The sequence below is a fragment of the Solea senegalensis genome, linkage group LG7 (genome assembly GCF_019176455.1).
Source record: "Solea senegalensis isolate Sse05_10M linkage group LG7, IFAPA_SoseM_1, whole genome shotgun sequence".
NCBI classification, from domain to species: domain Eukaryota; kingdom Metazoa; phylum Chordata; class Actinopteri; order Pleuronectiformes; family Soleidae; genus Solea; species Solea senegalensis.
This window is the reverse complement of record NC_058027.1, coordinates 16,907,890-16,934,748: the sequence shown is the minus strand read 5'-3', so window position 1 is coordinate 16,934,748 and position 26,859 is coordinate 16,907,890. Positions and strand designations below refer to the sequence as shown.

Genomic DNA, 26,859 nt, shown 5'->3' with positions numbered 1-26,859 from the left:
AAGCATCTGCTAAATGACATGTAATGTAATTTAATACATAAAATCAAGGAAACTGGTTTTGTCCCCATTTTATTGACATAAGATTTTACACATTTTGGACACAAAGACTTACCGACAAAGTATTTTTACCACATATGCAGCACAGTGGACAGGTAAAGAAGCAAAGGCAACCTGAATCCAACCTGACACCATACACACCAAGGCATTTAGGATCAGTATGCACTGTGAAATGAATGCAAAGTATAGTATATCTGCCTCTGTAAGCACATTTAGTTGGCACATACTAATGAATCAATGACTGCACATTCTGGTTTAACACTTTCCTTCACGACTTCGTATAAATGGCACTTAAGACACCATGTAAAGTAAACAGTAAAGATTGTTACATTTTCTCAGTGTTACTCTTAAAAAAAACATTTAAAATATCTTTACAAAGACACAACGTTTAAGAATATAACCTCACCAAAAGGACTAAGCGATGCTAGTTAAATACATTCCTTAAAGAAGCCCATCAGGAAATCTAACGTGCAAAATTTCACAACTTGACCATTCACAATCTAGTACTGACACCTACAACATACAAGTAAATACATATTTCCGTATGAATTTTCTTTTTAATTACATAAATAATTTGATTATCAAATGTGTGTAAGAATCTACTTTGTAGATAAACAGAAAGTCCAACACTGCACAGTGTCAGTTTTGAATTGACAGCGGGCTTTGATCCAAGTCACTGCTGGGTGACCGGCTGTCTTAAGTTCAATGCAGGAATGTCATCAGTCTGCCCACATTCTATCCCTTCTGGAGAAGAAATTACTTCTAACTACATGAACATTCACATTACCAAAAGACACACAGCTTATGCTCTTCTTCTTCTTCTTCTTCTTGGACAAACTGCCAGACAGCCTCAGCACCGATGGGTGTGGCCACAAGAGATTATGATAAGTCAGAGTGGTACAGTCAATGGTACTAACTGGCTTAACAGACACATTTAGTCAGTTTAGTCGGTGGCATAACTGGTATATTAAGCAAAACTAAAATACCAACATGTCCATTTAGTTAAGAGTTCCAACAGGCAACAGAAATAACAATCCTCAAAGGCTGTCTCACAAATAAAAAGTGACAATAACATAACAGAACCATGGTGTATATATATCTATATATACATATGTAGATATATATATATATATATATATATCTACATATATATATAGATATATATGTATATAAATATATATATACATATACATACATATAGATATATATATATATAGATATATAAATATATAAAATTTTAGCAGCTAATAGAATATTGCAAAACACATCAGCACAATATTTGTTTTCCCTTAATCATTGCTGTAGAATACAGTACTGCAACAAGATAAGATCCAGAAAATGCGACATGTCTCTCAATCCCCAAAACTGATCAGCATTCATTGATTGCCACAAACGGAGCGGCAATGACCAAATCGTTAGCAAATACAGTATGAAACATGTACCGAGGATACAAACAGGATAGAACTACACAGTGCACATCAGCATCACAGCTACATCAGCACACAATGGAATAAAAAAATAATCACCCCCTGCAGTCATGCAGAGAGCGATGCTATAGGTTTGTTTTTGTTGTTCTTCATTTCATCTGGACATTTTTTTTTTTTTGTTAAGAAATCATACTGAGATGACAGAACTTAGGATGCTGTCCAAGTGCCACATGTCTCTATTATGTGTGCTGTATGTATCCTGGGATGAAAGCTGGCTTGTTTTTCCCATAGTGCAGTTGTACTGTGCTGTACACAGACTGGCCTGGTAGAGAGTGATTTCACTTCAGATACTGAACTGCGCTGGGACGGCACCCGTGTACTCACATAGGCACCCATATGCAGCCACATATATAGCCACTTTCCAAGGCAGCTGGCAGTGATGTCACATTGTTGTTATAGAAGCTACGTACACTACTGCTCAGTATTCCAGTGGAAACACCAAACGGCACTGACACTGTGCCATGGTAGGTCCAGTTTGAGTACAGCACAGTACTGTATGCAGCCATGCTAGGCTCAATATGCATACTGCACAATGCTGGCAGACAGGACAGAGTCTGCAGCAGGTTCAGTACAGAGCACTGTCATTGTTGTAGGAGCTGGAGCTGGGGAAGGTGGGGCAGTGTTTATTCCATGGTAGGGAGCCAGAGTCAGCTGTGGGAAGGCTGAGGGTGCTGGCACTCTTTAGTTTGTTCTTCAGGCCCCAGTTGAGGAAGGATGACTTCTTGGATACTTTGCGGGACTTTTTGTCGTCATCATCATAGGCCAGACAAATCATGGAGTAGGTCTTGGGCAGATTTCCAGAGAAGGTGGCACTCTTGGTAGGCTGGACAGAGAGAGATCAACAGTGACATTTAGTGAAAGTGGTAGTAATTTTTGTTGATTTAAAAATGCTCTCTGCATTGGTACTTCAAACTTTCAGTCAACATGTGCACTTATGTGAGAAATAATTCTCATAAAAATCCTTATTGACTGTTTTACCTAGAAAGGAAACAATACTTTTAAGAGGAATGTGAATCTCTGTTCAGTCATCTAATTAAAAATAATAATAATACAAAAAATTCTACCACCACCACTGTTTGTCAGTCAAGCAAACCATTCTCCCATCTCTTTTTAAGTGGGCATACTTTACCATTTGAGGATTGCTGTCCATCAAGCTGACCACCTGTATGTCAATCCCCTCTTCATCCACGTCCTTCAGAAGCCGCATCACCTCACTCACACTAAACCATTTGCAGTCAGTGTCGCCCACAGCAATAATAAAGTCACCTTCTTTGAGCCCGTCAGCCTGAAAAAGATGTGAAAGGGCAGGCGTAATAAAGAAGTGGGTTAGTGGAACTATCTAACATGGAGTAATACCAACACTGAGGTTAAGTCTCGAGCAAAGATTACTTTGCGGCAGGAATGAATAATTAATCGCGACGTGTAGTGTGCGTATAAGAGCGCGCTATTTCATAGCTGTGGCAAATCATTCTTATCTTTTCTTTGCTATTTCTGTCCAATAACTCAACCTGTGTTGCCCAGAAGGGAGATCAACAACTCAAGAGAAGCAGTGAGTTGTAAAATAAATCCAGTTGAATGCTGCATTAAAAGTTACAAAGAGCTTAACCTAGCTAAGCTTACGCAATACAACTAATCTGTTTCTCTGCAGAGCCTGCGGGGCGTAATAAGAGTCTGCTCATTGTCAGCACCTCTTAATGAGCTGTCAGAATGAAAAGGATAGTAGGGAGTAAATACTCTCAGATTCTTAATTAAATTAGAGGCCGGAGTGGATGAGGAAGGGAGGACGAGAGCCTCCAAACACAATCCCACTCATACAAACCACCATTTCATACTAAGTTCTCTGAACAAACAGGACTGTCATTTGAATGTACTACTATACATCTGTGTGTAAAGTGTAAAATCGCCTTACAGTAGGTCTTTTATATCTGCTTTAGGCAATGGCCTTGCTTTACTGAGACCACCATCTTGCCCCAGCATGTTCCTACAGCAGCCAAAATCATCCAGAGCGAGCATTTACCACTTTGAAGCAGCAAAGAACATATATTCTGGTACGCGATGGCCATCTTAGTTTCCTGATTTGAGAAAGGGAATGGTGAGCATGGGAGTATCACCATTAAATGTCACTAACTTTACACACTGGGACCTTGAGGCTATTAATTGTCTTTTGTAGAAACAAGACACTGTGCACGGAATTCATATAATAATCTTTTTATCTGACGGACCATACACATAGATTTTATTTAACTGACCAGAACATATATTACATTACAGAAAAAAATAAGAATCCTGGGCTTGATGGATGATCTGTCTCAAGATCATTTCAAGTTTCTGCAAGAGAGCATGAAGGCTATCTTTTTGAAAGAAAATGAATCTTCCTCTGGAATATAGGTTAACTCACAGCAGCTGGGCAGAGGGGGTCCAACGAAACCACCTGGACTGGTGAGTCTCCTTTCAGGGTGAATCCCAGGTCTCTGTCTTCAGGACGAAGTTGTATTGTCCGTGGAGCAGTCCACCGCTGCTTGGCTGAGAAGACTGACAAGGGACCCTGAGTGAAGACAGTCAGGCAACGCAGTGGTTAATATGACGAGAGACTTTGGTCTGTATACAGTGTGTGGCCTACTACTACAGCTGCATATGTACAGTATATCTCATATATCAAACAGGCTTGTATACGTCTCTGGGTTGCCAAGTTTCTATAATTACTGTGTTCTCTCAAGAAAAATCAGTGTTCCCTTTTGCAAAAGCAAACATTCCTGTGTTCTCCATATAAACCAAGTGACTCATGAAAATATGCCCAATACTATACAAAGATCCAACTTTTTTGACATTTAACAAATGTAAAAAATACTGATTGTGCTGGGTGAAAAGACAGCAGCTGTTCTAGATTGTTGGTTTGTCCGAAATGATATTTTAAAATGCTATTTATACTTTTACCATGACATGAACTGAGATAGCTGTTTAGTTACTGATCGATAACACTGGCTAATCTGTAGTGGACACAAGCATGCTGTACTGTATGTTTACATTCAGTTTGCCAAAGCTGAACTGCATTCACGCCGTTATCTGCTGACAGAATCTATCCTCCGTTAGATCCTGTAAACATGTTTCATATCAATTTAACGTAACCTTTAATTATCACCAGGGAAGTCGTATGGACACTGTGTTTATCTTTTCAGTCTCTCACTGATCTGCAGACTACGAATGATTTCAGTCTTGCTGCTACGACTGGTAATAAAGAGCAAGGTGGAATTTTACAGGCAGCAATAAAAGAGGAAACTTGCGTACAGATTGTGGCCAGGAAACATGCTCTGACCTTTTAGCTCCACACCATTTATCTCCTTGTTGGTTGTTATAGTAATTTTAAACTTGCTGTCAGAGGATGTGAACAAAATATTCCAGTGCCAGTGACCACTACCAAACCACCACCATGAGGATAATTTGACCAGTAAAACAGTGAAACATCCTCATACAAACCCAAAAGGGACCAAAAGACCAATCTCAACTGAGCAAGGAACATGAGGGATTTATGAAATGCTCTCGGGGGAAACTCACTATCTCAAATAACCAGTAGTGACTTAAGGACAGATAGCACCTGTATCCATGGTTAGTGTTAGTTAGGCATTTTTTTTCTTTGGGTTTTGAGTCCAAGAGACGGTGGAAACAAGCGAAGACCAAATGTGAAAAAAAGCTTCCCAGAATCTAACCCTTGGTTGGTTGTACTCAGAAATAACAAAAGACTGTTTGGGTATTGTCAGTCATTTCACGTCACTTACTGAATAAACCAACCAGCAAGTACAAAAAATATAAGCAATGTGAGTGAAGAAGATTAGTAACCCACATACCAGCCTCTGGAAAAAGTCGGTGACTTTCACCTTTGTGGTTGCGGGAACTTCCAGCTCTGCTTTGTGCTCTGTTTTAGCTGTGGAAAGAAAGGGTGATTAAACAATGTTTACAGTCACAACCACATTATGACTGTTGCCCGTAAAGAGATGGGCAATGTAAATATTACATTATTTGTTCCTGGGAATAAATGTCACTGATCAGATCTGTGTCCTAAGTGATACTATTCAAACATTGTTCCATTTAATGTTAGCATAATTTATTAGGTGTTTGTTGTGGTGAAACTATGGTTACGGGTCAGCTGTTGCCTCAGTGACACTCAAAGTGGCCCACATCGCCTTAATCTTTATAATCCTATCTCAGCTTCTCGTGTTCACTTCGACAACATATTTTCACTGACTGTGGTGCTGCCCTCTGTGGGAAATCACTTGACACTCACAGATTATGTCCGGCGCCTCCATGTAGTCAGTGAATTCTTCCTGATTCTCATTTTCACTGTACTTGTTGAGTGTGCGCTGGTGGCTGGCTTTTAAAATGTCCTCCAGGATCTCCAGCTTGTTCAGATGGTGGCACAAACCGTAAATCCTCAGCGCCTCCTCATGACCCAGGATGGCCCGTCGGATGTGTGCTTTACCTGGGGAGAGGGACAAAGAAGAGATGAGCACACGAATGACAATAATTAAATCAAGAGTTTATCACTCAAAACATGTACGTCTACACACATAATATGAGTTCTTGCACTCTTACCAATTCGGTTTCGTTCTTCTCTGTCCTTCAGGATGTCCAGAGGAGAGCATCCCTCAGGAAGGCGATCATACACCTGAGACAAGGTCTTTTCCTGCTGGTCCTCATCATCACTGGGACCCACTGGGCACACAGACAAGAATGGGATTTTATCACCAGTAATGTTTTATTTTTATTTTTATCTTAATGGAAAGGCATATTCTCACACAAATGATGAGTCTGTGCTGTCCTCTGCCAAACAAGGATATACGGCATTACATTCTTGTATGCGTTTAAACATATGCGCCTTTGTTTGTAAGTAAATGTATAAGACTTAATCACCAACTGCAAACTAACAAAAGAAATTATCTACAGTGTATCATTAAATACATTCATGTATACCATTAAACTCACTCTAATTGTACCCATTACAAAGACACTGAAACTGATTGTATTGTGTTCCTTTAAACTGGTTCCTCACCTTTACATCCTGGTTCATTACATATAATTGGTAAATCTAAAGTACCAGAGCTTTCTCGAGGCCTGACATGTCTGTTTCACAGAGAACAGTATGAATCATCTATTCAATCCCTGTTTGTGACTAACCCATTTACTAAAGCAGCCTTCATTTTGTCCTGATTTTTGGGTTCAGTCCGCTTTTACAGTCCTGTGGTAATTGCGCTATTCTCATTCACACAGGAATCTGTTAATGAGCTGGAAAAACTCAAAGCTGCGCTGCTCTTTTGTCCCCCTATTCAGTCCTGTCCCATTCATAACACGGGGTAAATCTATGGCCATCCACTGTAAAAGCTTCTTGTGATTGGCTATGTGCTGTGTTAGTTTTCCAATTCAGTAGTCATTTAGAATTAAACCAATATGATGAACTAGTATCACCAAAGTTGCTACTAAAGGGTTTGTGCATCCTTCCCTTCCTCTCTCACTCAGTCACTGGTTCTCACACTGGATCAGCATTATGATACATCGTGACTATAATCCTCCAGCAGCCTACAACACTTCCACTTCACTACCTCAAACTGTCTCTTTTTCCCTTCAATCTCTCTTGCTGTCTGTCTTTGACCAGCGTTCCTGGAAGCCTGGAGCCTCTCTTTACCATGGGCTGTGTTTCTGTAAATAGCTGTTATGTAATAGCATTGTGGCTGGCTGTGGCTCAGACCAACCATCTGACACGACCAAGACTGTGGCCTAAACAGCACTTTAAGGGAAGTATCAGGTTTTTAAAATCAGGCAGCTATTGTCGATAAAAATGATGGTAGTTAGGTAAGATGGAGGCTAATTAAAGTCACTGGACTATCTGTCAACCCACATTTTCTCTTAACCGTGGAGAAGAGGGAGCACATTTTTTTGTTGTGTTGACTTTGCACTACATTTACAACATAATTTAGACTACTTTGTGTTATAGTTAGTTCAGGGAGAGCACAACTCTTCAAAAATAACATACAAGGCACTGCACTGTGGGCTGCACAGGATATGCAAATCCCTGCATTTCCCTGAAATAAAAACAGTGACCTCTTATGCAAAAAACATACCGGACAACGTCAGCTTTTACTATCTTTGAACTTATATCCAACAAGTTATGTTACTTTGTAATTTCCCCTGATTTTCACCTGCAAATTCTGAATGACGTTAAACCTATTCATAAAATGTTCCTTACACTGGTGGTCGAGCAGAGCTGAGCCTACAAAGAAGTGCGCCATGGAGCGGTAGTGGTTGGTTTTGACTTGTGACATGGTGGACCAGAAGAACGGGACATTGTCTTTGATTGGCGTCTGGATCATGGACTGATGGACTTGGTCGTAGGTTTCCGAGACCTAGCAGAAAAAGCAGGAAGAAGTTACTGAGCGGACAAGAAAATCACTGGTAGAAGTAGAGAATCTGACTGGGGGGACATTTCACGTCACATTCACAGGTGACAGTTCTGCAGTTTAACACATGACAGACAAAACTAATAACTGTGACAGCTAATGCCAGTCAGCTACCATTAAAAGAGACACATAATGTATGGCTCAAATAACTTGCAAGTCCAGGGAGTCCTTTCACAGCTCATAAGAGAAATGCCAGACCAGCATTAATCCTGGTCTTATCTCTTGTCTTGTCTTAAACCTTTTTAGCCAAAGAATGAGCTTTCCTTGGAAGTAAATCTGGAGAGTCGCCTTCAACTGGACACTTTGACCTACTTAATGCCCCGACTACACTGCTACTCCCTGTGTCTGTTGGTGTGTTTAAGTGACCTCATAATAACAACTTATACATTACGTATAGATAACAGCCTGAGCTTAAAGCTTTCAGAAAACGTTCGATTTAGCAGGTCATAACAGAGGCATCAAAGACATTTAATATCATTCTCTGCTCAACACATTAGTTACCTGTATGTTGCAGATATTTTCTTATTCACACAACATACTGTATGTATTAGAAAACAGTGGCTGAGAACATGTCAAAATAATTACAACTGTGAAGTAAATAATTATGGAGTAAAGACTGCTCTCTAGTCTTTTGTTTAGGAATTTTAAAGTGTGTATAAAAACATGGCTCAATGACAACTGTGAGTAATCGCCTACAAAAAAATACATATGAAAGTAGAGAAGAAGAACAGAAAGAAAAGCACTCCTGCTGTGAGGCGACAGGTACTGCTAATAGAGACAGAGGGAGAGAGAGGCGAGGACCATAGCTAAACTTTAACTAAAGTCGTTAAACTGTGACCAAAATGGTGAAAATGTCACTTCTCTAAATGTAAAACAGAGCATTTAATTTACCTTTGCAGCCTCCTGAGCCATCTTCATCAGGGAGTAGAACTGGTTGCGGATCCCTGGCAATGCAGTCTTTTCAAACAGGCACTCCTGAGCCTGAGCCAGCATCATCCGAATCAGCATACTGAGCATGGCTGGACTCATGTCGTAGCTGGGGGTGTGTGTGAATGTCTCCTTCAGGTGGTGTAGGGTCCCTGGAGAAGAACGACTCATCAGTGCAACTCAAACCAAAACTACCCCCACTTAATGATTACATACTTTTGTCAACATAGACCTTTTCAGTATTCAAATTTCTGTTATTTCCTCTACATCACAACAATCCAAACATAGAATCTAAGCAGATTTACATCCTTTCTAATCCAAACAACTCTAGTTTGTCTTATGTGATGTGGGGGAGCTGAATCAGGAAAATGGAAATAGTAAGTAAGAAAGTACACAGATGAATTAAAAAAGTTAATTCTATCTGTCAGCTCATCTGCTCCTGTTTGCTTGCTGTTTTGAGTAAAGGGAGAAAAGCCTAATGCAATGAGATCAATGTGAGTGGGTTTCTTTAAAAATTTAGCCAAGACACAAAACTTCTTAAATTGGTTTTTCATGTTCAATGGGAGCAATAAGAACATCTACATTCCAACTGAGAGCAACTCCCTCTTATTTTACAGATTAAAAACCTGGCAGCTGACGAGTTGAAGACAACTTAATAACAGAGTACTGCCTCACTAGTCTTCATCTATCAGGCCAGCCCCTCCCATCCTCTGAACCTGCATTTTGTCCTTAGCCAAAGGGCACTGCGGCAGCCCTTTGGCAGCAAGCATCTCTGAGTCTCACCTACTGCAGCTATGAAGACAATTCATCCCATGTCCCTCAAATCAACGCCTGTTCACAGTCATCAAAGCAACACAACCAAAGTCTGAGACTATCCAGAGCTGTAATTATACAGCAATACTCCTCACACTGCCAAGTCATAGTTCTACCAAAGCTTGTCTGAGCCACCTCAAACCTCTGAGGGATGGGGAAGCGGTTCATGTGAATGGTACTTTCTGGAGTTTGGCCACAAGACATGAAGCCAGAGAGGAATCAACTGTATCTTTATCTGTCATGCAGAGGAGGCAGAGGGTGGAAGCTGACAATACATTTTGAAACTAAGCCTGTGTTTGCACTCGTGCTCTTTCACAGAACAGTGTGTGCCATGATGTTAATGTAATCAGGGAAATTAACCACTTCAGCATTGATAAATCAGATGTGGTTTTTTAAATATTTAAAAAACACTACTATTAAAATGACACGCCCCGAAACATTATTTGTCTTTATTTGTTCTTCTGTACAGAATCATTTGAGGTAGTCCCATTACTACTCTTGTTTCACTTATTAAAAGAATATATTACATGGGGACAGAAACCGTGTGTTAAAGATGTTAAAGATAAAAAAAAGACATTGCTGAATGTTTGAAATGACATTATAAATCCTCTCTAGGCTGGTAAGAGATGAAAATAATATTCAGCCTGCATTCAGCATATCTCTTCCTACCTGCAGCTTTCTGAAAAGAAGAGATGGCCTCCTCCAGACCGACAATTGTCTGCCGATCACTACGAGTGCCAATCTGAGAGTAGAGGGCAGCCATGTTGAAAAGCACGCTGGCCTTTTCCAGGGACAGGTTCTGTTGGCACACTGGCACTCCAGTGAAAGAGTCGTACCTGAGGGAAACATGAGGGAGCTGTCACCTACTTGTCAAAATGCCCCACACAAAGAGTAAGTCCGGTAAAGGCTAACTTGAGTAATACAGTCATAGAATAATATTATATGATAAAATGATATTTGGAGGACAGAAGCTCAGTGTCTGCAGTAACGCGGTCACTGCACCGGTCTGTTGTCTGCAGAGCCTCAGGGCAAAGCTCTCAATTCACCCGCCCGTCTACTTTCTGAACCTCACCTATGGTCATGAGCTGTGACTAATGATTGAAGGAACGAGACTGCGGATACAAGTGGCGGAAATGGGTTTTCTTTGCAGGGTGGCTGGGCTAAGCCTAACAGATAGGGCGAGGAGCTCAGACATCCGGTAGGAGCTCAAAGTAGAGCCGCTACTCCTCCACATTGAGAGGAGCCAGCTGATGTGGTTTGGGCATTTGGCCAGGAAGCCTCCCTAGACGCCTCCCCGGGGAGGTGTTCCAGGCATGTCCATCTGGATGGAGACCCCAGGGCAGACCCAGGACTTGCTGGAGACATTACATATCTCAGCTGGCATGGGAACACCTTGGGGTCCATCCAGAAGAGCTGGTGGAAGTGGGCTGGAGAGAGGAGTGCAGTGTCTGGGCCCTTCTGAGAATGCTGCCCCCGCAACTCGAAAACAGATAAGCGGAAGACGATGAAATGAGATGATATTTGGAGTTAAAAATATGCTTTGCAGGAAATTAACAAGATCCAAGGACTAGAAAAATCCTGGTGTGGTGACTCATGGCAGCTATATAAAAGACCAGGACAGATGAAAACCACTGGGAGAGGTAGAAATACTTTTTAAATTATTATTATTATGATGATGATGACAATTAATGTTACATAATGTTATATACTGTATAGTACCAGGTGAAGAAGATGCCAGCCTGGTGATTAGGGGAGAAGAATCTGGTCTCTATCAGAGGAAGATGACTGTAGTATTTTGCTAACAGCTCCACTCCGGCGTCACTTCGAGTGGGCGTTCGGCAAGCCTAGGACATGAAAGGAAACAGATCTGAATACATTCCTCAATAATACAAAATAAGTCAAAATAACTCCCAAAAACAATGTCAATAACCTTTAAATAAAACAAAGACAGGTGGCAGTAAAACTAGAGCCTAAATCTAAGTACTTCAGAAATGAAAATACACTTTTATCTGCAGGGTGATTTGTAGAAATAGAACCTCCATAAAATACGCTTGGAGAGCTGATCATCATCTCAGGCAGTGATATGAAAATAGTACCTGTCGCAGGTCCATCAGGTCGGCAATCTCATCATTAAAACTGTTGCCATCTTCACTGTAGTGCTCCAAGATAAAGTCCTGTCAAAAACAAACCCAACATTAAATGCAGGCATGGAGGAGCAAAAGGGAGCTGCCTGGCACGTCTACACCATGTTATTTCTGTACTGCTCACAGAATCAAGCAGGCTCGTGAGAATCATTATTCTGACAGCCAGCCAGAGGTGAGATCATCAATAAACCTCTCACATGGGCTGACAACATGAAATATGAAATGTTTACCAGCCTAAAAAAAACTACTGACCCACTTTTTTTGGCTAATGGGAAGCAGTTTTTTAAAGACATTTTCTCACTGTTTCTGAATAAATACAGAACATAAGTTCAGTCAATGTTTCACAAATTCTTGTTAAAGGAAAACTGTAATTTGTGAAAAGAAAAAAAAAATAGGAATTTGTGCTGTATTTCTTTGGTTTCATTAAAATTAGCAGGCTGCTAGCCATTACATCAAAGTGAAAAAAAGTGTCTTGTTCATCTGTGATAGTTGTTTCTTGTGTACCTTGAACAGAGTAGAGAAGTCCACTTCTTTGGTCTCCTTCAGACCCAGAGCAATGAGCGGGATGTTAGCAGTTTCCCTGCACACAAAACAGAAAGACAGTAAGTCCTGACCGCTGCATGTCAGATCCCCCCAGCCCTAATGTAAACTATGAAAATATTGTTTGCTCAAAGACATGTTGGTATGGAGGACAATAACCCCGTAAACACACAAAAGGATAACGCACTGATCCACCACTTGTCTACTGATGCATTAAAAGCTTAAGTGTGAAGCAAAGAAGGCACTTGGGCGTGGCATACCTTTGACCATAAACCTGGTCTTTTTAAGGATATCAGGCTGACAGCAGTCAGATTAATTCATAATCATGTTACTTGGATCAGCCTGATCACACCAGCACCAGCTCCACAGCTTGAGAAAGTTTACATTTCAAGTGTTGTTTCATAGACGTGGGTACGGATTAGGCAGATGGTGCACAGCACACACGGCAGGATTTAGAGGTGAAAGAGGCCCTCTGACATCTCCTTATATCGTAAAGCTGAACAGAGTCATTTAAAACAAGTGTTTAGCCCCTATTATTTTAACTTTAACTAACAATAAACTGAATCTGACATTAAAACAGCAGGTTAACCACCGATTCTGATCGGTACAGCAGGGATTAAACCTTTCCTGCAGCAGTTACCTGGAGGTCCTTGCTGCGAACAGATGGAAAACAGGTTCAGCTTGTTATCAGAGCTGAGGAAACACAAAGTGACAGATACCTGCTGCTGATCAGAGTGAGGCTATACAAAAACAAGACCCCCTGCCCCCACTGAAAGAAGAATAATGAGGTTCAACAGTGGCAGAATCTTCTGTTTAAACACAAAACGATCTCATCGCAAAACTATTATAACCATGACTCCTTCCATCGAAGTGATTGGCGATGCATCACAGACTTTTCACTGTACAAGACGTCCACAACAGCGGGTTCAGAAAGCAAGGACTAACACTCATTCATCACATGATGATAAGGCAGCATTCCTCTAGCAAACTGGCTCTGTGAATCACAGAAACCCTCATTCATCAGAAACATCGACAGAGCCTGCAGGGTAGTCCATTACTGCTTGTAGATGAGATCACTAGACTTTTCACTGGCTTGACAGCGGACGAGGCGTGTGTGTGTGTCTGTGTGTGTGTGAGTGAGTGTGGGTCTGAGGCAGGTGGGGTGAGGAGGGGGTGTATCCTTGCAAAAAGCAAGAAGGTCACTCCCCCTCAATCACAGTTAAAGTGCCAATGTACAAGACATGGAAGAGATAAGGAAGCTGCCTTTTCTCACAATTTACAGTGAGAACACAGCACAAGTCCTACCTTCATTTTAAAATCTTAGAATAAACATGTTGCACACAATAGCACATGGAAAATAGCCCGACTGAAACCATCCAATAGGATCCGTATCAGCGTTTGTTGTTTGCCAGTTTAAAAACATTTTTATAGAATTTACAAGGCAAGGAAAAGGCAAGGAGTCATTCTTTCTTTTAAATAGAATTTATATTTTTTAGCTGTTTATAATGATAAAAGGTATTTCTTAATTCAAATCCTACATATTCTATTGTATTTGTATTTCTATTGTTTCAGAACCCTTATTTAAAAAGTATTTAGTAATGGAATCATTACCAATATCGGCACCACCCCCACCCCTCCTCATCTGTTGGGCTCGACTGCTCTCTTGTCACACAAAATACAAAGTTTAAGAGTTGTTTGCTTCTTCATAAAATTCTTACATTCTTAAAGTGTAGTGAAACAAAGGCTGCGGCTTTTATCACATAAAAGTACAAAACAGTCTTTCCGTTCTCATGTAACAAAAGTTGATGCAGCTGCCTGCAGCACTGACATCTTTATCTGACTGTCTTCACGTGTGTCAGCACTTTAGCGATGCTGTGTCAGAAAGTTCAGACCAAGAACATTACAACAAGGCACAGAACAAACATTATCTAATACAAAAATGACAGAACAAGTAGCCGTTTCACTCACAATTCTAAAGAATCACCATAACGTTCAAGATATTGCTTCTGTGTTTGTTTTCATGTTTGATAAAAAAAAAAGACAATGTTTGTTCTGCTGTTGGTTCAAGGAGGTGACCGACGTCATGTACAACGCGTGAATTACACCTGTCACGAAAAGTATACTGCATGTGCGTCCTCTGATGCATTACCTCATGCCAAAGCCAGCCTAATCTGGTCTGAGTGAGAAATAACCAGGGAAGGACACTATTTAGAGAACGATGGACCCAGTGGGAAAAGCCAAGAAAAGTGAGAGGAGGTTTTTGTCTTTGTACCCAAGACTGAGTTTATGTTTCATGCTGAGAAGAGGAGGAGGAGGACGAAGAGGCTATCTCTCCATTGTGATTGCACAGTGTCATGTGACAGAGTCACCTGCTAAGAAATGAAATAGACAGGCTTTCTCAACATATCTGACACTCACAAATGCATGTAATCTGTCCACCCGCATGGGAAGTGTTTTGTACACCTGGCAGTGTGAAGATGACGACATGACACGAACAGTGCACGTGTTGAATTTTCTTTTAAAACAGACACAATGGTGGAAAGCTGATTGTAGCCTGCCTAATGTCTGTGTGTGGAGCAGTGAGCAGGTGCTCGGTCTAAGAGCTTGACAACAAGGCTAATGGGAGGCTGAATGTTCCCACACTCGAATCAGGTTTTTTCCCATGTGACAGAAAACACTTGTGCCTGAAGATTGTACAGAGAAGGAGCTGCTTGATTTTGAGGATGTTGCTATCATTTAATTCATAAACTACATATTTATTTAAGTAACGTATGCAATGTTTCTTTATTGTTTTCTTTTCTTCACAGGAGCCATAACAGGAAAGTAAATGTCTGACATGCAGTATTCCTGGGGATTCACCTTCTTACTTAAGCAAGATGTCATGTTTGCCTGCAACCCTGCAGGAAGGAAACTAGATTTACCAGGTCAAAGTCTCCTGGTCCTTACAGCACTGAGACTTTAGAATCCAAGCACAGTAATCTGGTCTGTTTGTAGCACCAGTGGGAGTTAATATTTTGCGGGTTTTATAAGGTCTTTTATAAGGTCATCTGCAGACTTGCATCAGAACGGAAAAGAAAACCCTAATCAGGTCTGTAACTCATTAATAAAAAAAATACATCCTAATGTTGCTGTTAGAGCGAAGCAGCCTGAATGCACTTTGTGAACCATGTAAGATTTCTGTCAATGACACTCAGAGCCGTTACCATAGTAGCCAGCACAAAACATCCCTCTCAAACCAACACCATCTGCCTTCCTGGCTCATCATCATCATCATCATCTGGCTCTGTTGCTTTTTGTTGTCATAGGTAACACTACATTTGTGTTTTGGAGTTGGTGCATGTAAGCATGGTAGAGCCTGCGTTATCTGCGTCACACAGGTATTTGTGCCTACAGTTCATGGACTACACATGCTTGAGGTGTGTGTATATGTATTGGTGTGAAGTGTTCTTCACAGTGAAAGCCTCCTGGAGTCAGAAATTTCAGTAAAGCAGACTTTCATTTTCTGCACACGAAAAGAGACAGTGAGTTCACACTGAATATATCTATATATCTAAAAGGTGTGACCCCGGCCACATCTGTGACCCTCTCATTCCCCACAATGCTCTTTTCTCTGCATCTGTGTCATCAGGCTTACCGTCAGAGCCTTCAGTCTCTCTCTGGTTGGCTGCCAAATAACACAATGTGTGAGTGTCTGTGTTTTCCTCTTTGATTCTAGCAGCAGTCTGAGACAGAGAGCTATTTACACACCCAGATATCTTTAGCCAGTACTCACTGATTCAACTTTGTAAAAGTGACAACACTCGATCACTGGAAGAAAAACCTGCAGGTCGCCAAGTTCTAATATATAGATGTTTATAATCAATGTTTAGAATTTGTTCATTGTTTACAGTAGAAAAAATGTCTTTCCTTAATTCAAGTTCTATACATTCGGTTGCATTTGTGTTTTTATTTATAGTAATAGCCTTGTTTACATTTCATAACATATGTCAATTCTTCACTCCCCAATATCAGCACTGGCTCCCAAAAATGCTCATTGGTTATGCTCTACCCTACTTCTCTCATCTTTTTTATTGGTGAAATGAATTTCAAACCAATAAGGCAACACATTTGGTGTGTTGTCACGTATTTTTTTGATGTCAACTTACAATTAGTCGACATCTCATACTGGCAGAGAAGAATATGGGCAGCGGAGTCCGTGGTAGACCCAGAAGAAACAGGCATGCTTGTACTTACTGGGTGTTCTGGTAGACCTCCACTGAGCTGTTCAGTGCTTCCAGCTGTCCCGTCAGCAGTTGCAGGTTGGCGTTCACATAGCTCAACTCCAACATAACCATCTCTTTAACCTTGTTGTTAGACGAGGCCCTGCACATAGGACAGAATGGTGAGGGAGAGAGAGAGAGAGAGAAAAAAAAGGTCAAACGTCTTTAATGTTTCACTTAAAGAGATGTTAGAGGAAAATAAAATCAAATCTGCCTTCAGCCTTCCCTGCATCTGATTGTTAAAACAAACAGGTCTCCCCTGGTTATTCCAGAACCACAGGCTCGTGTCACTGTGACCAGCTGAGCTCACTCAGCACCACCTAAATCAGCTGTAATGAGGCTCAAAACCATTTCCATTTGTTAAATCGCTATTTAATTAGTTTTAAATCCACCATTACATGACAAATCCGGTGGGATCACACCGTGTAGCAGGCAACATTAAACAAAAGAGGGCCAAAGTGTCAGAGGTCCACTAGTTACGTACGTATGCCCATGTTTAATTAACAATTTAGGGAATTTTTTTTTTTCATGAAAGAGTTCATCTACACTATTTATAGCAAAATGTGTGACAAGTATGTGAGTGTGCTTGTGTACTTGAAAGGTACCTGTAAAGGGGTTAGTATTCACTCCACAGCAGAGATAAAACTGAGAATGAAAGAATGAGGCCTTTCTGAGGAACTGGTAAAGTGTAAGGCTAAGATTTGAATTATGGTTAGGTTAAAGTTCTGGTTAATGCTTTGTTTGCAATGTCCAGATGAATGGAAATCAATGCATTGCCCTAACGAAGAATAACTGCGCATACCTGTGTGTGTGTGTCAGTGTGTGCACACAGGGCACACAAGTTGCTGAATCCTTTGTAAGGCTGCATTTATTAGACTGTGATTTATGATGCATTGTTGACGAAAGGACAACCTGCAATTCACACGTATCTATGGCAACCCAATGTAACACAAACGTTAACGGTGGTCACACAGCATCCTTATCTGTGACTGACAGTGAATCCTAACTCATTATTATGTGTCAGGTCACACATGCGCCTGCCTCAAACCTGTCAGCCAACAGATGTTTCACTGTTGTCAATCACAGTCTGTCTCTCTGTTACCTGACCTCTCTCTCCCTGTTTGTTTACATGAAAGGCGAGACCTGAAGAAGCACCAGTAGTCTTCAGCTGCAGGTTACAGGACAGAAAAAAAGTTTTCTTTAACAGAGCTACTTGGACTTTGATAAAATTGGTACTTTCATCACACACTTAATGTTCATTCATGATAAAGTCAAACGTGCACACACCACACGATTTGAAAATAACAACATATCACACACTACAAGAAAGTATTATGATTCTGGCTTCATTCATGTCACCTCTTTATCCCATGAGGATAAAGAAAGTTGTACAACCTCTGCTAATGTTTGGGGCGAAAAAACTTTCAAATTCAAACCAAGCTGAAGTTGCGACTCCATTGAAGTGCATGATTAAGTGTTTTAAGAGGCTGGCCTGTAATGTCTGGACCAGTGGCATGTGACTGTGACTCCTACACATCAACAAGCAGAGCTGCAGACCAAAGTGAACCAGTGGACTGAAACATGTCCATGAAACATGAGCCCAAATTCCAGAAATACAATGTACATGACCTGCAAACAAGTGCCACTGTTCCAGAACTGACCAATATTATGTGTTAAGAGAAGAGAAGAGAAGAGAAGAGAAGAGAAGAGAAGAGAAGAGAAGAGAACTGGTCAGACCAGACTGACTCCACCTGTTGCTGATAGAGAGAGGAATGCACAGCACGGGAGAAGAAATACAGACACATACACATTTGTTTTACAATCCTTAATCCCTTACCTCTCACCCTGATGTTAACCATCGCAACATACCTATCTCCAAAACCAATAATAACCCCTCACGCCAAAGGTTGGTGGGAGCAAAAGATGACATTTGCTTTGGACATGAATGCAGACTGACAATCTAGGAGGACGGTGACGAAGGTGAAGTAGGGACAAAACACAGATGAGAGATCACCTGTAGAAGTGCAAGTCAAACTTCACATGATTTAGGGCGTTAAAATGAAGCTTAGAGCATACCTGAAAGACAGAGATGAAGTCTGGACTGCAGCTGGGCTGGCACGCACACACACAGACACACACACACAGGTTCCCGCAGCTATTCTGACATGCACTGACTTCCATTCATCTTCACAGCCTAAACAAAGCCCTTATCTTTAACCTTAACTATACAGTAAGTAGTAATATCTAGGCTAACCCTAACCCTAACCAAATTACAGTTCAGATCTTAGCACTAAACTTAAAACAGTTCCTCAAAAATGAGGTTCTGTCCTATTTGGACCAGGTGTTGGTTTTCCATGAGGACTGCTGGTCCTGGCAAGGTGAGTGTTCACACCAGACACTAAAGAGATAACAAATACAAGTACACACACACAATCTCAACGAAAACTTTAACAGAAATGATCCGCAAACCCCAGTGGGAGAAATTAAGGTGACTGTGTGTAAGTTTATTTTCTATCCTGACAGCTTTCACTGAAATACATCGTGGAACATGGTCATATGTAAATCAAAACATTACGTGTGCAGCAAACAGATTAGAATTTTGAATTTCTGTTGATACTATGAGAGACAGAGATCTGTTTTAGAGCAGATTTTTGAGGTAGTTGTTTCCCCATATATTTTCCCCTGGACCTCCTCTAGGCAAAAACAATAAAAGGCCATAAAAAAGATGACATATGCTTCTCCTGCCCTCTATTTTTATCTCACCAGGCAGCTCGTAACTGACAGACCTATTTTGTGTGTGTGGCAGGTTCTGGAGGTGGTGCTGTTTAGAGGAGTGCTCATTATATATCATTATATATAAGAGATAAATCTTAAATTCCTCAGTCTCTGAGCTAGACATCGGCAGAGGGATTTTTATTTGCAGAAGGTGTCTTTTGGTTTCAATTTCCAAGGGGTTATCAAAGGTCGCAGAGCAGAGCTATAATCAGTCAGAGCAACAGAAACGTGTGACAGTGAGGAGCCCCAGAAAAATGTAAACAGACCACAGTGCAGCAGCTTTTCTCTTGCTTTAGAGAAAATATGCCATCCATAAAATTCAACAGACCTTTGAGCGGCAGCCGTCTCGAGCAATTGTTAATAAAAAAAATGTTTTATTGCCGCGAACAATGGGCTCTTCTCTGTCAATAGTCATACAGTATTTGCTTAAAATGTTTCACCTCTCATCCAGGAGTGATTTCCTTTGGATAAAACATAACCCATTTTAATAAATGGTTGCGACCGGTCAAGTTCAGGACAGGTGGTTTTAATTGGAAGGAATGGAGGGGGGGCAGTTTAAAAGTGAACAAACATGAGCACACCGATTGGTCTGGTTTTCAGGCTTTTCATGTCCAGAGTCACTTATCAACGATTATGTCTCAGCTAATCGGATTACAGCTACAGTTGCTGTTGCCAGTGTTATTAAAGTGGATAAATTATTTACACTATTACACTATTACACTAATGCAGTCTCGTCACATGTTGAGAGGAAAACTGAGGGCTATGGTAGCATGAAAAGCATAAAGGAAATATTTAAAATTCTAAAAATGTATTCAATCGAGGGTGGCACATACACAGAATGGCTTAATCGCTTGTATCTGGTGTTACTGTCATCCTGTGCAGTTCTACAACCATACATGATGACAGTTCAGGCCCCTAACACTCAACATTCAACAGGAAAAAACACTGCATGACTTAACAATAATGGGGAGAAAATGCTTGTGAAAGTCCACTCAAGATTAACAAGAAAAACAAAGCAAAGGGGAAAGAGTCGAAGACAAAGTGAACACACAATGTTAATGGTCAAGTGCAGGGAAAGGTTTGTTAAACATTGACACTATGCAAACATTCATTCATCACTTTTTGACTCTGGACGGCCGGGCCGAGGTTCAGGAATAGTGTGGAGCAAAAATATTACAAAATGTATATTAAAAACCTTCTGTGGCTCTGTAAATCACTATGTATATGTATTATTTTAAAGACACAATAATTTAATGAAGGTTTTTAGCTCAGACTATACTTTTCTAAAGCTGCAGTACGTAACTTCTGGGGATTTTTGGTGTTGTTGACAAGTGTTTATATCTAAAAGTTACACACTAGGGTTTTAACTGAATACATGCAAACAGGATATGAATACAGAATCATTGTTGGGACATAAAATATGTTTATGTTTGAGGTTTGTAATCCATGACTGAAACTAGTGCTAGAAGAGAAGAAACCAAGAAACAGTCTTAAATGAACATAGAGCACGAGGGTGCACTCCTCATATTTCTCTGTTGCATTATTCTGCTGGGAAGTCTGATCTCAAGTTCAGCCATTTAATCCTACCTGAAATGGTATTCCCAAAGGAAGAAATATGTCTGCATTCATTGTCAGACTCAGATTCAGACACATGACTACAGGACAAATCTAAAAAAAAAGACTGGAGAACAATGAATGAATGAACTCACAAAAACAACTACAAAACGCCCGTCTTTTTTCCCTTCAAGTTTCTTCTTGGTTACACATGACAGCAGCTCTATGGCGACATGACATTCCTCCATCAGTTGTTTTAAGTCTTACCCAGAATTCACAAATAAAAAACACAACAATGACTTAAGTGAAGACAGACTCGCCCCAATATCAACCGCCCAGCTACAGAGGTCATTTATGAAACACACATACACACAAATATGAATGAACAATGTGAGCAGAGAGATATCTTGCATGTCTCGGCATATGTGCACTTTGAATTGAGGTAAACCACATTGTTCTATGTCTGCTTCTGTTCAAGAACACTGTTTCCGCTTGCAAACAGAAGCACAAATGGCATCAGTTTTGTTCTTACTTCAGCAGGTTCTCAGCTCCGGCCCTCATCCTCATCTCTTTGATGATCTGCTGGTTCAGACTGGCTCGCTTGTTCTGCAGTTTGCTTCGTCCACTCTGGGCAAATGGGTTACAACCCTGAGACGAGAAGATAGAGGGAGAGTGACGTCAGCAGACAATAATGGAGAGTGTGGGAAAAAAAACAAGCTCATGCAGTACTGAAGATTTAGTTGTAAGATGCTTTTACATCCCCATCGTGTTATTCAAACAGTGTTGCTGGCAGCAAGTGGTACTTTGACCTACTTATTCTTTTGTTCTTAAACTTTCAACCTAATGTGCCAATTATGCACTATTACGCAGCATATTATTTAACTCTTTTTACAGTCTTTTTAGACTTGATCTCTTCACTCTAATTAACAGTAAGGTGAGTGTGTGGTTGGTGCTTAACTGAAACACTTTTACTGTGCTTGCATCTAGCGTGCCTGTGTGCATAAAATGAATGTAACTTCCTCTTTGTGTGTGGCTGCACTGTGGCTTCATCTCTAAGTGTCCTGTCCCCAGAGTCAACAGGCTGTCAGTCATGGCACAGCATCACAGATCCACTGACTTAAGACATTCATGGTGACTGACTAACAGCAGCACAACAGAGGTGCGGTCTGCACTGTACTTCTGTGATGCACACAGACCTGTCAGGCAGTAAAACCAGTTTGTTCACTGTTTCCAACACGAAACACCAATTATCAGATCCAGTGTGATGTCTGCAGGACAATGAGATCAGTTTCTGCTTCAAACCTTAAGGTAAAGGCAGGAGTGAACCGATTTGCCAGCTGTACATTAGCATCAGCCGATGTTACCTTTGTTGACTATCATTGGAAAATAAGATGGTGCTCACCAAAACAGCCACTGATGTTAATCTTCTAATTGAATAAGTTTTTAAACGAAATGACAGACTGTGATTATTAACAGGCACTGTGATGCTGTAAGACGATTTCAAATAAACATTTTCTTTGTGTTCCTGCCACAAAAGAACAACAGAAATTAAACAAACAAAGCCTGTCAGACTTGAGGTCATCAGTATCGGCAGATACCGATACTGATGACCTCAAGTCTGACACTTCCTCAGAATTAGGATGTGTCAAACCTGTGTCACTTCTTAATGGGCCACATGCTCTCCTGTTCCACAAAAAGTGTGTTATGTTAATTTGTTGTTTTGACAATTTCAGTCTCAATGACCTAAATGAGGCTGGTTTTGCTGAGAGGAGACGTAAACACCACGGTGATGAGGGCGCCATTGCAAAGGCAGACTAAATTAATACAGGTCTTCTTTTTTTTGTGCACACTTTTCAATTTCCTTCCTGTGCTTTGGTTGCTATGGTGCTAATGGCACTGTTTAAAGTGTATGGGTCACAGTTACATGTCACCTGACATCAACACACTTCTGCTGAGACAAGGCTGTGATCCCTCACTGACCTCCCACATATACAGTCGATACCACAGGGACCCAGATTGTTTGACTTCATTTAGTTTTTGCATTTTAGCTCAGGGCTCAGTACATAATAAAACTGATTAATAAAACAAGAGTCACAGATGAGAGAGCACATTCTCTCTATAACCACTTGGCTGCTCTTGTACAAACACTTCAGTGACCTGAGGTGGTAATGATTAACCATTAATACAAACAAACCACACAAATTACATAACCAAACTCCGCCAACACAATTGGACATAGCAAAAGCTATTATTGGAATGGCGGCAGGGTGAGGTCATTGGCAGATAACAGCAGAGGGTGTGTCTTCACGTAACTCGTTAAGTCGAAAAAAGGGCGTATGTGCAGTATCTGTGCGTTAGAGAACAAGGGAGTGGCTGCTGGTTGATAATTATTTCATCTAGTCTGAGCATTTACATTTTGATAATCTCAAAAACCTATCAAAACCGATTACTTGAGATTAGTCTTCCTGAGGACTAAGTTCAAAACACAGATAAATGCTCAGTATCTGTAACACTACCTAATGGTGATGTAAACAAGCTGAAATCATGGCTAAATCCATGTTTTCTACCAAAGAAAAACTATGCCTCCAGACAAATGTTTCAGCTGTGTACCAGAAGTTTTCTGCATCCATACTAACACAACTGAAAATGTATATCACCTGCTTATACATGTACACTGGACATGTGTCTGCTGTTGTCAACAGAACAGTGAAATGAGTGTTTACTTTTCACAGCTGATGTTCAAATTGCGATAAGAATCAGTCACGAAGCAAATGCGGGTAACTGTGTCACAGTTTTCCATGGTCTCCGTTTAGACTTAGAGTGAACTGAAGTTTTCCAACTACAACAGAGCCACCAGCAGCTTTTTCAAACGTTTGAGTTTTAGGGAGTGTGGGCAGCAGATGTACGAAGCAGCCCGTGTGTTGGACTTCACGAGTTATCGCCCATTTCAGAGGCGACTATTTGGCAAAATGCTCAGAAGGGAATCTGCATCATTCAGTCTTAAAAGAGACAAAAGTATTTTTAGTGAGCTACTGTGTCAGAGACAATATGTGATCACAGCTGCAGCTCTCATTTGCCTATTTCCAATACAAACCCTGGTGGGGGAATCACAAGAGTCTCCAAGTTGAGGGAGCTCGTCTGGTTTGTGAACCAGGACACATGTTGTCAATTTGTGTCTGTGGTCTGGCTTAAGAACGGCCTCGGGCCAGATGCTACGTCAATGCTCTCACTGGCCGAGGAGGATAAAGAGAAGAAACATGCAAATTCGGCTTTTTGCCGTGCCATGTTTCCATCCCCAAGTCGTCCAGTCGGAGGTCTGCCAACTGCAGGAGTAACAGTGGATGGCTGGGATGGAAGCCCTGAACCACAACAGCTCCCTCGGGCATCGGTCGAACCCAATGAGGCCTTGTAACTCATTAAACTCATTTTCACCCAAGAGAGAGTGGGGCACATAAAATGGCAGCTCAGATCATCTTGGCTCCACTTAGTTAAAATTTGACCAAAAAGTTTTCCAAATTGCAAATCCCTTTACCATGACACAATGAGAAAGTAGAACTTTGTGGTTTGAGTGAATGTGAAAATATACTGAGACAGGCTCCTGCAATTAAAGTAAAAGACTCCTGATCTGAGAAATGCAGAGGGGAAAGGAAATGAAGAGAACGTAAAAGTGACGATAAAATGAGACCCCACAACTTACACCAATGAAGGTTAGAGTTTGTGGTTTAGGCATTAGCCTCTCTAGTCTGCCACTATACAGTCCCAGACCCTGCATCCAGCTGACCTTTTTATAGACACAGGAAGTGCAGCACAGAGCTTAAATCCAGACAGCGTTCAGAGGGGGATTCGGGGGGATTGAAAGACACAAAGGCCCTGTTCAGATGTCCACCTAAACAAGCTTGTCTATAAAAACACTCCAGTTGAGGACACCGTTACAAATTTGGCCGAATGAGACATGCATGGACCACTGCATGGCAGACAGGGAAGACGGTGCTCAGTGAAAACATGTTAAATAATCACTCAATCGCTGCCAAGAGATTTTCTCATGCCCTCAAACAAGAAACAACACCCTGCTTGCTACAGTTTCAAAAAAAAACACAGAACTGGTTAGGGAGGTTTTGCTGCAGGTTCCTTAAGCAATGAATGGGGATTATTCTTCCTGATGACAGTCACTCTGTAATGACAGCATTTTATTTGCATGATGAAAAGGTTTCATCTCCAACACAAGTAAGAATGGACCTCTTATCGGAGAAACCGGCTGCAAACATTTGCATCTCATTTCTTTGGATGATGCCATTATCCAGATCATGTCCCAAGTGTCCAACTCTTAGAGCAAGAATGTCTGTTTTACAATAATCTACAGATTTTTCCAGATTACAAGTGAAAAGAAAGACACAATGCATGTGTGATCGATGTGACCCATCGATCGCATGTGTTGAGAAAAGGTTAATTATGGGATGCTTGGTCACGGCCCTTTCAGTCACACTATCAGTAAGTGCAGGAGGTATGCCTATTCTTGGAGTACCACACACACACACATCTGAAACTGACAGTGGTGTGGTTGTGACGCATCAGGATCGTCAGTGTTAATGACACCCTGGTATTTACACATTTTGTCTGTGGTGTTTTATATACCTTTGATTTTAAATTTAGTTCATTTTCATGTTGGGTGTTCCATATTTTTTAGATGAAAGTATCTTCTTTAAACAAGTGATTGTTTATTTACCTACATCTGTTAAAATATGTGGTCATTCCTGCTCGATTGGTTCTCCAATGCTGTCATCATTTAAAAGTCATTCAGGGGGGTTTAGGTTACAAATTGTTCTCCTTATGGTTTCATTCTGTATTTTTCTTTTTTTAATCTGTAAAGCACTTTGTGTTTAACCTTAAAAATACTATTAAATAATATAATTTTAATTACTACAGTTTCAGTTGATGTACTGTGGACATGGGCACTCTGTGGAAGAAAAAATATATATGGCTATATTTAAGCATAAAAAGAGGGAATGCCAACGTGAAAATTAACTCTTAAATTTAAAGAATTTAAGTTAAAAAAAAGTGAATAATAAAATATAGGCGACTACTTTCTAAAGGATACAATTAACAAAGCTATGTATAAATATAAACATATAAAATAATAAAATAAATAGTTGTGCTCTTTGATGAATTCTCCGATGGTAAAAACATGAAACGTTTAATTGCAGCAAACACTAAACTAGTAAACTAAGAAGCTAAAGACATAGTTAGTTGTTTTTTCCACCCTTTCATTAAGAAGCGTAAAAACATTAACAAGTGTCGTCATCATCTTCTAGCTGTCACAGTACACTTGGGACAGACGAGAAACAAACCTGACCTTTCTGAAGTAGCTGCCGTCTCCTCCACCGTCTTGGATTCCGTTCGGTAAAAGTGTGTCCGTCATCTTGAAGACTCAAAGTCTGACGAAAAACAAGTGAAGCGTTGATTTAAAACTAACCAAAATAAAGAAGAATCTAGTTTAAACCAGAGTTCGGCTGCTCCACAGGTGACTGTCGTGTGTGCTGCTCTCACAGCTGCGTGTCTGCTCTGACTGCTCTGTGCACTGACTCTGCTCTACGCCACACTGACTCCGCCCACACGCGAGAAAACAGCTCACTGGGGCTTTTTAACTTTTTAACATTTGTTTGTCGATCCGGAATTACAGTTTTGACTCGTAATTGGATTCTGACCGTTTTAGTTTTAGACATCTGTGACGTCATTCTTACCAGTCAAAACTACAGTTTCAGGTATCTGCAATTCAGTTTTTACCAGTCAAAATGACGTCACCGACATCCGTAATTCAGTATGTCAAAATCACGTCAGATATATCTGTAATTCAGTTTTT

The 26,859-nt window shown here is 40.7% G+C and overlaps 1 protein-coding gene across 2 annotated transcripts; it reads right to left on the bottom strand.

Annotated features, from left to right (window-relative positions):
• Positions 1 to 1,677: 1,677 nt before the first annotated feature.
• On the bottom strand, positions 1,678 to 26,565 carry rhpn2 (rhophilin, Rho GTPase binding protein 2). Of its 2 annotated transcripts, none has more exons than XM_044030556.1 (15): positions 26,353 to 26,565; positions 21,535 to 21,650; positions 16,648 to 16,776; positions 12,379 to 12,454; positions 11,827 to 11,904; positions 11,450 to 11,574; positions 10,400 to 10,566; positions 8,882 to 9,069; positions 7,780 to 7,936; positions 6,132 to 6,251; positions 5,824 to 6,018; positions 5,387 to 5,463; positions 3,943 to 4,089; positions 2,674 to 2,829; positions 1,678 to 2,367 (listed from the first exon to the last, which is right to left on the bottom strand). In XM_044030556.1, exons 1-15 carry the CDS (start codon positions 26,416 to 26,418, stop codon positions 2,110 to 2,112), a joined length of 2,055 nt encoding a protein of 684 aa, XP_043886491.1. In that variant the 5' UTR covers positions 26,419 to 26,565; the 3' UTR covers positions 1,678 to 2,109. The 2 variants fall into 2 exon arrangements, with proteins under 2 accessions (XP_043886491.1, XP_043886492.1); XM_044030557.1 differs by having other exon boundaries at positions 5,417 to 5,463.
• Positions 26,566 to 26,859: the final 294 nt, after the last annotated feature.

What these genes read in the sequence shown, in the direction of transcription:
- rhpn2 (XM_044030556.1), bottom strand. Translation starts at nt 26,418, where the DNA reads ATGACGGACACACTTTTACCGAACGGAATCCAAGACGGTGGAGGAGAC. An exon ending in GGAGCTGAGAACCTGCTGAA is followed by an intron (nt 16,777 to 21,534) that starts GTAAGAACAAAA and finishes TCCTATGTGCAG; the next exon opens with GGCCTCGTCTAACAACAAGG. An exon ending in AGCTCTGCTCGACCACCAGT is followed by an intron (nt 6,252 to 7,779) that starts GTAAGGAACATT and finishes CTGTGTGCCCAG; the next exon opens with TGGGTCCCAGTGATGATGAG.